Source organism: Populus alba, chromosome 19, assembly GCF_005239225.2.
Source record: "Populus alba chromosome 19, ASM523922v2, whole genome shotgun sequence".
Classification (NCBI taxonomy): Eukaryota; Viridiplantae; Streptophyta; class Magnoliopsida; order Malpighiales; family Salicaceae; genus Populus; species Populus alba.
In genome coordinates this window covers 4,898,799-4,910,482 of record NC_133302.1, presented here as the reverse complement: position 1 = coordinate 4,910,482, position 11,684 = coordinate 4,898,799, and the positions used below count along the sequence as shown (strand labels likewise).

The window sequence follows — 11,684 nt, the reverse complement described above, 5'->3', positions numbered from 1 at the left end:
AACATTTAAGTTGATCCAGGGAAAGTCGGTTTAAAATAACCGTTGATTTTTTTTTTTTTTTTAAAAGCGATGTTGTTCTAACCTTTTATTTTTTAAAAAAAATATATGCTTTTTTAAATTAATTTGAGTATATGTTTTGTATTGTGAAGCAAAGTATTTTTAAAAATATTTTTTTTGTTTGAAAACACATCAAAATGATTTTTTTTTTATATATTAGTACATTAAAATCATTAAAAATATATTAAAAAACATCAATTTAATATTTTTTAAAACCAAATATATTTTCAATAAACAAAACCTACCACTCTTCTAAACAAGTATGAATTAACTCGTTTGAGGGTCGTGCTCCAGCGGTGTGTGGGGGCTTGTCTCCTACTGCCGTCCCAGGTTCGACTCTCTATGCGTACGCCTGTCACCCCCGCGGTGCCTTACTTGCTTATTGGGCTTGCAGGGTGTTCAGTGAGCCGTGGGGACTAGTTGTGATGCGCGCAAGCTGGCCTGGACACCTCACGCTAATAAAAAAAAAAAAGTATGAATTAACTCAAACTTGAAAGGTAGCTTAACTAGTCAGATTTTGGGTTTGTTCCATAATGGTCATAAGATTGAGTCCTCTCAGGATCACTAGAGACTTACATTATTATTAAATTCAGGACCTGTAGAATTAATTGAGGTGAATGAAAGTTGCCGAACGTTCATATTATTAATAATAATAATTAAAAAAGAAATTACCTCTCCGGATTTATAACTCAAAACATGATCCATTCCCGAGTTTAATACCTATTCCCTCAACAATTCGGACACACTCACTTACAAAACAAAATTAACAAACCATAAATTGAATGCTCCAAATTTCCCATTATTATAACAGTCGATGAACATACTCACAAGAATTTTATGTCCCATTGGATTACAGCCACTATAAAATATTGCCTTTTCCACAGACCCCTAGCCCTCCCCTGCCACATACAACAAGGAGTCCCCCCCACCCTACAGCCCCCTCTCTCAACAATGGCAGATTATGAAACCCACCACCAGAGCAACCACCACCAACAAATCCCAAAAGAAACAGCTTTCCAAGCTATAAACACCATAATCCAGCTCCACTTTGAGAAGACCCTTGAAAAGAAAAGAGCCATAGACCTCCAAAAGAAAGAACTCCACAAGCTTTTCCTCCTCTTCTTCATCTTCCTTTCTCTCATTTTCATGGCTGAGGCACAGCCCAATCGCCTTCAATGCCGCCATTGTTGGGCACCCATTATCCTCCTCTCTTTATCACACCTCATCTTCTATGTCTCCGTGGCTCAGACCCTTAGGTGCATCAATGGTTTCAAGTACCAAAGAAGGTGTCACAAGCTCACTCTTGGCTTGGCTACTGAGAAGTTAAGGGAGTTGAAGATGAGAACAGCGCCTAGTGGTAGCAACGAGTATGGTCATGATCACGTTGTTGTTAGTGATGAGGGTGAGCTTGAGATTCATTATCAAGAACCGCCTGAGAGCTACTTCGGTAAGTTCAAGAGGAACTGGGCTTTGCATTTTGGGTTCTTGATCTTCATCTATGCCTTCATGGTATCTACTTCAGTTGTGCTTCTTTGCTTTTAGTACCTTGCTTGCTGGTCAAATTCATGTTGTCTTTTAGAAGTGTAAGCTTAGTGTTAGAGGTTGAGCAAGAAAATAGCTTCAAATCTCAATAATTTGATGTGAGAAAGAATTTGTTTTCATTTTTGAGAATTAAATTCTTGATTTAAATTACAATTTGGAAATTGGAGTCCCATTTTTATGTTTCCTTGATTGGTTTTAATGCTAAGCTATTGTTTCCCTTTTTTTTTTTTTTTTTTTTTTTTTTTTGCATACCCAAAAACAAGAGAGGAACTCATATGTAGATATGCTTAATTTAATATTCTCTTTGGAAATAATTTATTATTGCCATTCAAAGATGCTAGGAGCTTGGTCTTGGGCATGATGACTGCTCATGATGATGACTGCTCATGATGAGGACTGCTTTTGAGGGATGTATCATGAATACTTTTGCTACCTTTTTTTTACACTCTTTTTGTGGGGGTAAGGTTAATAGGTGTATACTTGTTACACCCAATTCAGGGAGAGAGTAGGTCAATTGTTTCTATTGGTTTTTGACTTAATTGGGTTTTTGGATTTTATCTGATTAATTAAGTTTTTTAAAATTTGAATTTAGAAAAGTTATGATTTTTAGCTGTGACTATGGCTTTTGATTTTGATTGTAGTTCAAAAGTTATAAATTATTGTTTTTTTTTTTAAATAACTATAAAATAAAGGGTTTAGATCTTAATATTTAATTATTACTAAACCATAGAACTAGAAATAAAATAAAGTTTTCACTATTCTAGTGACATTGTAATTTTTATATTTATTTATTTATCTATAAATAGATGCAGCTGTGTTAATATTTATATTTATATTTATAGTTTGAAATTTGAGTGGAGGAGGAAAACTACCCGTTGAAAACTTGTAGCCAGAAAGTGAGTAGTCACTGGTTTAAAATTTATATTATACTTTTATGTGTTAATTTAATCGGTTTCAATCAATAAAAGAAATTTAAGAATGAAATTAAAAAAAAAAATGAAATTATCATAATTTTTTTTAACTTATCTTTTTATTTATGTAAAAGTTATTTTGACATGATCTAATCAACTCATCAATGTAAAAACATTACATGTAATTGTTAAAAAAAAATAAAGATAAAATTAAAAAAAGAAAAGAAAAGGAAGAACAAAACCATAATAAAAAAGGAGGGAATAGAACTCACTTTCAACCCATATATTAACTAAATATATATTTTTATTCCTACTGGGAATATAACCAATATGGAAATCACAAGTGAGGAGAATATAGAATCAAGAAAATATATTGATAAGATCAAAATAATATCGGATTTAAAATTATAGTTATTTTGAATTTAAATTTTTGATTATTTTTTTGTTAAATTAACCACATGTTTGACATTTTTGAGCTACGTCATAGACTTTACTTTAACTATCTAATTCATAAAAGTGTCTAAAAGACATTCTATTTCATGCTATCACAAAATGACCTCTTCAGTCAAACACGGCTAGAATCCTTTGATGAATCAAGTGGAGTTTGAAATTGCATTTTAAACGGTAATTTATTAAAATTTGAATCTTTTTTTATAAAAATTAATTTTTTTTATTTTAATATGCTAATATTAAAAAATAATTTTAAAAAATAATAATAAAATATTATTTTAATATAATTCCAAACAAAAACTATCTTAATTATTTAATTAGTACCGCAATCTCTCAAACACAAGTAAACTATTCACGGCTTTTGTCCAAATTAAAGGGTCCCACATGGATCATGCCAGTGTTAAAATCACAATAATGGCCCAGATAATCCACAGCAACTCATACGTACACTTTCAGGCACCAGAGCCCTATCATCTCTACCAAATAAGATGGCTTTTGCATTTTACAATGTAAGAAGGCTGTTTATATGGAAAAATGGAAGATTATTTTTGAAAGATAATCTTCTATTGGAAGCCAAATCCAAATAAAATCAAATAATTTATTGTTTTTTTTTTCTTTATTCACATGATCTTTTTCTACTGCAGAACTGGTAAAAGTGAAATATTTTTGGAGTTCGATGAATCTTCTAGAATTTTTTTTGGAAATTTTTTTCTATCATCTCTAATGGGATATTCTCTTTTTAATGCCTAATCAATTAATTTTATCCATTTCATCCTATATTTATATATTTTAATCAAAGGCATTGAACATGAACCATTTTAGAACATGGTTTTTATTATTATTATTTATTTCAAGCTTCTCTAAAACTTAAAAAAAATTCCATCTGTGTCCATTTATCTAATATGATCGAAATCTCAAATTGAACCCTTGCTATTGAAAATGGGTTAAGGAAAGGGTTGGTAGAGCGAAAAAGAAAATCAAAAGAATTAGTTTATAATATTGTGAAGAAATATAAGTAAATGATATAGTACACCTCTTCTCCATTATTGCTGCTTCCATTAAGAAAAAGGTGCGACTGACAGTGAGGAATTCAGTTGCAGCATGGTGCTTAAACTCAGGCGAGAGCATCACATAATGATCTGTATGCGTTAACACAAAGTTTGAATCTCTCTTCGGCAGCTGCCTGCAAATATTCATGAAAATAAATGCTTAAGGAAAAAAAAAAAAAAAAAAAATCAAAGTTGAAGCTAACAATACCTGAAAGTCTAAAATAGAACCTTAGAGGGGTGAATTAGGTGTTCAATTGAAAGTTTGATACTTCAAGAAATTTAACACATCAATTCCGGATACAACACACAATTATGCTAGGCACAAATAAAATGAGATTGAGAATAAGAGAGATACCAATTTATAGTGGTTTAGACAATCACCTACTACACTCTTTAAACCTCCGTTCAAGCATTCATTATCCACTCATGGTCTTCTTAACGAGTGAGATCTTACCGATACACTAATCTTTTTACAGGATCTAGATTAAAAAACCTTTCACTCACAATCTTTTTCAAGGATCAAGCCTTTCAATCACAATCTTTTTCAAGGCTTAAGATTAAACCTTTCAATGACTCACAACCAAAGTTTTTTCCAAGTAGTTCAAGTGTCACTTATACTTTTACAATAAGTATCTCTCACAAGGATTTTTCACACCTTACAATGAAAAGAAGATTACAGTAAATTGAGTTCAAGTCTTTATGAATGTAATCTAACATGAATGTGAAATAGGGATTTGATGCAAAGAAAGCTATGTAAAGATTATGAAAATAATACAAGTTTTTTTAGATAAGAGAATGTTGTAAAAATAGAGTTGTGTGTTCTACACTTAAAGTGAAAGAGTGATATTTACAGGCAAAAAGACCACCATGGCTGTTACTCACACAAACAAGATGGGGTTAAAATATTTTGATTTTTGATGTGTTCTTCCATCTATGTTAGAAACGGCTACATTTCTATTTTTGGAAGAAAAAGAGTTGTTGCAAAAGCTTTAGTAAAAAATAAGTTAATCTCTTAAGACAGTTAGCACTTGTCACCTCTTTAGTGTATTAAGTGTTAGTACAACTCTTTAAAAAATTACAAGTTTACTATTTTAGCTAAAATTGGATAAAAAATGCAAGAACCCATGTGATAAAGTCTTTTTAGCTAGAAATTGATAAAAAGCTTTTTGATGATTAAAAGTGTAAGAGCACACGTAATCAAGTTCATGCTCTTCATTTTAAAACAATTGAGTGAAAATACCAAAACATTTGTTAAAAGAGTTTTTCACGAGGTATTTTTCACCATGCATAAATCTCGGCAATAAAGCTATTTTGGATGATGAATTTTTGCCAATTAAAAATAATTTTGGATAAAATTCATTTTTGTGATGTCAAATTAAATTCTATAAAAACTTGATTGCATTAATATAAGTATAGGCATCTTCAAGTCATGTTTGCATCCAAGGAGTTCATATTGCTTCAATGTGATATGGGAAAATTCTTACAACATCAAAATCTTTGACAAACATATTAACTTCATTAATTGTTGTTCTCATCAAAATAATTAGTTGCTATCATCAAGACAAGTAATCCAGGGTGCTAAAGACCTTTGAGCTAACAATATCAATCAATGTTGAGCCAGATACATGTTTCAAGATGTTCCAAAGATTTGGCTCTCTACAACCTGTTTAGCCAGGTTGCTGATAAAGCATTTTTTTTGTTCGATTATTGGTTAATTCAATAACTTTTGAGGAAAAACTTTGGTTATAGATACAAAAAGAAAAAAACACCTGAACCTGGAAGTACTTTTAAGTTATTCTGTTGTTCTAAATTTGAATTCATTCAACAGTTTCTCATTTCTAATTTTATGAGTTTTATTCTATAATCCATATACTATTTCAATTTGAGAATCTAGAACCTTACTAATTTTAAATTTATCCCTTGTTATTGTATTGCTCAGAGGTGAAGTAATAAGTAGGGATGACAGGATTTGAAGCCATGATATTTTGTACCCAAAACAAACACGCTGTCAAGCTGCACTGCATCCCTTTCAATTGGTCTACAATGTCATTGTAGAGAATCCTTGTCTTGTTTTCCACATACTTGTTTCAAACTAGCCTTTGTAAACCTTAGCACTTCTAAACACACTAATTATAAGACAAATGATAGATACAGGTGTGCCCTATAATCATCAGAAAGTGATGCAATGAGGATTTGATACCATATCCTGCTTATAGATGGGCAATGTCTTGGTTGATCAAGAAACAACGAAGTCTAATGAGGGACAAAAACTAAACACAATTTTCTGGAAACTGGTATGGGTGGAGGGATAAATTTATTAACTGACCTGTGAAGCACCTTGATGCTTATCAGGATGCCATTTTAAAGCTGATAAGCGGAAACTGCAGGCATAATTAAGGTAGAAATGATCAATAATGGTGTAATGAAGAAGATTTGCTGAATCAAAGATTAAAAAATATGCTTACTTTTATGGTCAAGAAAAGCAGTAAAGCACTTACGCGTTCTTAACATCTTCAATCTTTAAAGGACCGGTTAGAGGCAGACCAAGGATTGTTCTGTCAGAATGTGATCCCACAGAATACGATGCATTGTCAGACTCTGTTTCTCGATTAGCATCCCATTCTTTGAATCTTTGGTCCTTCCACTTTGGAGGCTCTCTCCACTCAAATCCAGATGGTTCTCCTTGGAAAGACTTATTAGACCACGTATACCATCTGTTTCCAAATGTTGCATGAAAAACTGTCTCAGGATCACCAGAGTCCTCTGCAGAACTCTCTCTTCTTAGCTGACCTGATCATTTCATGAAGTCAGGAGTCCATCCTTTTGTGAGAAGCGAGGAAGTCACATTGTACTATGGCTAGTTGGCTGAAATAATAAACAAAAGGAAAGGAAAAGGAAAAGGCTCACTTCTTATCCTGTCTTGGTGATATTTCTTAGCAGATCGAGCATAAGCCTTTTCATTCCTTTTTCTGGAGCCAAATGGCGGCTCTGCATTGGATGACCATATCGGGTCCTTGTGCTTGATAAAAATGCAAATCAGTATCACTTCTAAAACATGTAAGCTAAACTTTTGACCAGAAAAAAAAAGAGAATTAAAGGTTGAAGTACATGCTCTGTCTCTGAGAAAATACATATGCTTCAAATAATAAACAAACAGGGAACAATTCATGACTTTTGTTTCTGGTCAAGAAAAAAATGGAGCATCAGATTCATGATTCAGATTGCCATTCCAAAAAACTACACAACTGATATGATGATGCTACACCTTTTCATTAAACAACTAGAATTTGAGTAAGATAGATATAAAACTAGAAAAAGAAGGTTCACAGCAAGAAGACACTGATCGTATCCATACACTCATTGCAAAATCATCAAGTAAATCCTTTCTGCAAAGACAAAAACTGGATGCAATATACAGTCACATAAAAGACTTCTTAGAGCAATCTAGGCTATAACAGTGAAACTGTGCTATTGAGAATGATTGACTGCTTGTTTATAGAGTTTTCCAATTAAAATGCTCTGTAAAATGTCAATGCAATAATGTAAGTTTGCACCAAGGATTTCTGTTAATTCAGACAAAGTAACAGAAAAGTTTACCTGAAATGTTCTAAGAGGTCCATTATTGTAGAGAAAGTCTTTCAATGCTCTCTTCTCATCAGCACGTTTTTGGCGTCTTACAAATTTTATGTAATCCTGAAGTTATATTTGCATGTCACAATTTTGTTTTTTTTTTAAAGAGAACTGAATGAATAAATACACTGACAGGAAAGGGAAGTGCATACAAAGTTCATTAAATGTAAAAGGTAAAAAAGCAAATTTTATCAAGATAGGAGACACAAGAAAAGCTTTATGACTTTTGAAATTTATGTGAAAAGTAAATTTTAACATCTCCATTTCTAAGCAGGGAGAGAAACAGTAACATATGTTGTTGACCAGAAGTGGCAACATTTTTCTTTACCTTAGATGGCTGTTGAGATCCTCTTTTATCCTGGCCAAGGAACAATGTTAGTCTTTCTCATAGGCAATCTTTAGTATCCACACAGCTGTAAGAAAATAAGCAAATAGATGAAGAATGTAACTAACAAAAACAATGACGAATCTCTAACTTACATCTAATAAAAAAATTAACTACAAAGAGAAATAGTATACCAAAAAATATCATCTCCCTGTTTCATGTGGGCCAAAACATTCAAAAAACTGGAAAAGGAGCATTTAGATTTAAAATTGGTTATTCGTCATCCAAATTTTTGGTTTGGCCATATGATGCTCCCAAACAAGAGAAACCCAAATATGCTTCTAGCAGCTTATCAGAGGCATGTACAACTCTCATAACTTCCTCAGGGATAAATGAGAAATACACTTTATACAATTTGTATCTAAAATCTAAATGATATAAGATTCATACTTTTGGAATCCACGCGACAATGGGAAGTCAATGGCAACAGTTTTTGGTTGTAGAACAGAATATTGTCGAAATTTCACCAGAATTCATGGGAATTTGGGTAGTTTCATTCAACTCTAGAGTTGCTAAGAGTTTGAAGAGTTCAAGATTTATTTTTTGAGAACAAGTTAGCACACCTAGAAGTTTTCGGAACTCAAATATATTCAGCTTCAAGAAATTTTTGAACTGCTATAAATTTTCCACTTAACCATTTTCAACCCGAGGAAAAATTTCCCATTCCATATTTCAACTCAAGGTCATAGTCATAGTACAGTTCATTTTGTTGAATTACCAAGAAGTGCAAGCTTCATGTTTCCTCCCCGCCTAAAGATGCGGTTCAGTTCATAGCATGGGACACGGAACATGGAACAAGTCCGCTTAGTTCATAATAACCTACTGCAATCGCATAGCTCCCAATTTCCAACATTCAAGACATTGTTCACAATACTAATGAAGATAGGTTCTAACTTCTAACCCAATACAAATAGGGATCTTTCAGTTGAATCCAGCTGAACCATTACGAATTATGACTAATAAGCAACAAACAAAACATAAACTTTCAATCTTGAATTTCAAAAAGAAACAACCCCGATGAATATATTCACACACATTGAGCTAAAAGGACACAAAAACTAACACCGTGTAGCTAATCAATCATCACCTTAAATTGAATTACAAAAACAAGTAAGAAAACCCCAAAATTCAAAAAAACAATCTAAACATTTCCCACATAAAACCACAACTGCAAAGAAGAAAATGAATTTAAACTCACATCAACCCGTTTGCTCTTCCGTTTCTCACATGCAACAGGTGTAGAATGAATTGAAGCAAAATGGTTCCTTGTTGTTATTGATTGTGATGAAGCTGGTACCAATGAATCCTTGAGTAAAATCACGTTTCTCCATCTGGGTATTTGCATAATCATAGGAAAACAAACAACTCTTGACTACAAACAATATTTCAATGCTTTCCTGGATTTATTTGTAATTGAGCTATTGTTATAAAGAGGAAAGCGATGTTCTCGTGGCACGAAAAAAACGAGGGGGGGGAAAGAGAGAGAGTGAGAGTTTGTGCATTGGTGATTAGCGAGAGAAGTGAGGGCGTCGGCGAAGTCCTTTCCTTGCTCAATGGTACGGTTGAGAGTGTTTTTTTTCCTGCGTTCGAAAAGATTAATTAAAAATTATTTATTTATTTTTTAATTTCTTTTAATTTTAGATTGTTTTAATGATAAAAATAAATTTTAAAAAAATAAAAAATATTTTATATTTTTTTATATAAAAATAATTTTTTTTAAAATCATTATTACAATCTCAAACACCACAAAAAAAAATTATAAACTTTTTATGTTAGCATGAATTTTATTTTATTTTTATTTTTTATCTAGCCTCGTTAAATAATATACAACTTAACTAATTTATCAAAACTTGAGACAATTTTTTTTTTAAATAATATGAAATTTGATTGATTAATTTAGTTAAAATTTAATTTAAGTATTTTTAAAATAATATTATTTTAATTTTTTTAAATAAAATTTTCTTGACTAACACTCTTAACCCGTTAAATTTACTTTGATTAACTTTCTTAGCTCGTAAATAACTTTAGTTTTGGAACTTTTATTATAATGTTATTAAAAAGGAACCAAACCTTGTATCGATATCGGTTGCAGGTCACCAGTTCTTCAGTAAAAATTGCTAAAAATATATTATTGGATAAAATGAATTGTTTAGCAAAAATTATTGAAAAACGAACACCAAATTACTACTCGCAATACATAAAAAAAATATTAATGTAAAAAAAATATTATATATATAATGTCAATTGTTGTTACATGTTACAATAACGAATAGTTAATTTAACAGAATAACTAAATAAACGAGGATTTGTGTTCCAATAGCCTGATGGTCATGTCTTAATAAGCTTTTGAAAACTACGTGTTTTTTAAAAAATTAATTTTTTTATTAAAATTTAATTTATTTATATGTTTTGAATTATTTTGATGTAGTGATTTAAAAACTAACTTTTTTTAAAAAAAATATTATTTTAATATATTTAAAGATAAATATTTTTTTTAAAAAAGTAACCGTAATTATATTTTTAAATAAACACTTGAATTCGATCTTCAAAGTCATGTGGTATAACATTTTTTCTCTTTTAATTTATGTTAAGTAAATTAGATGTCTCTTGAGTGAATGATGTGTTGTTTTTTAGATGACTTAAATAAACTAGTTCTTATTTTTTCCTAAGATGTAGCATTGTGCAATTTGTATTTTGTTTCTATTAGAAGGTGTTTGATTAATTTGATTAATCAATATATATTATAGATTTGCATGATTCTGTAAGTAATTTTATCTTAAAACCTTGATTAAAAAAGTTAGATTTTGTAAATTTTTTTTAAATATATCATTTTAAATTATAATTATAAAAATTATCACAATATTAAATACATGTCAAATTAATTAATTTTTATTAGTTATGACACTTCAAGTCGAGATTAATTGGTTTATATACTTCAACAATTCAATTCAAGAACTAAATTAGTACATGGAGATAAAATTAGAAATAGCTAGATAAAATAAATCCAATCTATGAGATAATTTTATATTGAATCTCTGTATTTTAAAAAAATAAATGTACATGGATATATCTTTTTTATACTCGTATTTTTTTTTCCACAAAACTGTATAAATGTACAAGTGTCATTGGATACCTTAAATTGATAAATTTGAAAAAAATAGGAGAATACAAATCAAAATTTGAAAATATAATAGGAAAAAAAATGAAAATTTCTCCTTTTATCATTATTTTCGGAGTGCTGTGTTTCCCCAAGAAACCCTGGAATCCTAGACCCAATAAATCAATAATAATAATAATCACGAGGTGGGCTAAGCAAAGATCAAGCATTGGATTTAAATGCCCAGCCCACGTATCATTATTCCAGATTTAATTTGTCATGTAAATCCCATGTCAACTCAATTATTATTATATGACTTATTTTAGCTCCTTAAACAACTTCTGCAAAAAAAAAAAAAGTACCTTTTGGTTTATGCTTTACTAGGTTACATGGTCATGTTACATTGTGATTCAAATTAAAAAAACAAAACCAACTTAGAAAAAACTATTCATGTTATAGAAAATTATTTGGTATTTATTATTAAATTTAGTTTGATTAATTAACCGTAAAACCTCATTATTAGATTTATTTTCTAACTTGAAATTTAAAATTAAATTATATAG

General features: G+C 30.5%; 2 protein-coding genes across 3 annotated transcripts; one reads left to right on the top strand and one right to left on the bottom strand.

Annotated features, from left to right (window-relative positions):
- Positions 1-799: 799 nt before the first annotated feature.
- Positions 800-1,827, top strand: LOC118062801 (uncharacterized). The gene has a single exon (XM_035076643.2). It carries the CDS (start codon positions 895-897, stop codon positions 1,597-1,599), a length of 705 nt encoding a protein of 234 aa, XP_034932534.1. The 5' UTR covers positions 800-894; the 3' UTR covers positions 1,600-1,827.
- A 2,041-nt stretch (positions 1,828-3,868) lies between these two features.
- LOC118062805 (uncharacterized) lies at positions 3,869-9,572 on the bottom strand. Of its 2 annotated transcripts, none has more exons than XM_035076651.2 (7): positions 9,223-9,568; positions 7,968-7,997; positions 7,607-7,702; positions 6,917-7,028; positions 6,508-6,799; positions 6,336-6,390; positions 3,869-4,143 (listed from the first exon to the last, which is right to left on the bottom strand). In XM_035076651.2, exons 1-7 carry the CDS (start codon positions 9,373-9,375, stop codon positions 4,075-4,077), a joined length of 807 nt encoding a protein of 268 aa, XP_034932542.1. In that variant the 5' UTR covers positions 9,376-9,568; the 3' UTR covers positions 3,869-4,074. The 2 variants fall into 2 exon arrangements, with proteins under 2 accessions (XP_034932542.1, XP_034932541.1); XM_035076650.2 differs by lacking the exon at positions 3,869-4,143 and adding an exon at positions 4,167-6,241 and having other exon boundaries at positions 9,223-9,572.
- Between the last annotated feature and the right edge of the window lie 2,112 nt (positions 9,573-11,684).

Excerpts from the sequence above, each read along its gene's own strand:
- LOC118062801 (XM_035076643.2), top strand. The coding sequence starts at position 895 with ATGTCCCATTGGATTACAGCCACTATAAAATATTGCCTTTTCCACAGA.
- LOC118062805 (XM_035076650.2), bottom strand. The coding sequence starts at position 9,375 with ATGATTATGCAAATACCCAGATGGAGAAACGTGATTTTACTCAAGGAT. Across the intron at positions 7,029-7,606 it reads GACCTCTTAGAACATTTCAG|CACAAGGACCCGATATGGTC; the intron begins GTAAACTTTTCT and ends ATTTTTATCAAG. Across the intron at positions 6,391-6,507 it reads ATTGAAGATGTTAAGAACGC|TTTCCGCTTATCAGCTTTAA; the intron begins GTAAGTGCTTTA and ends TTATGCCTGCAG.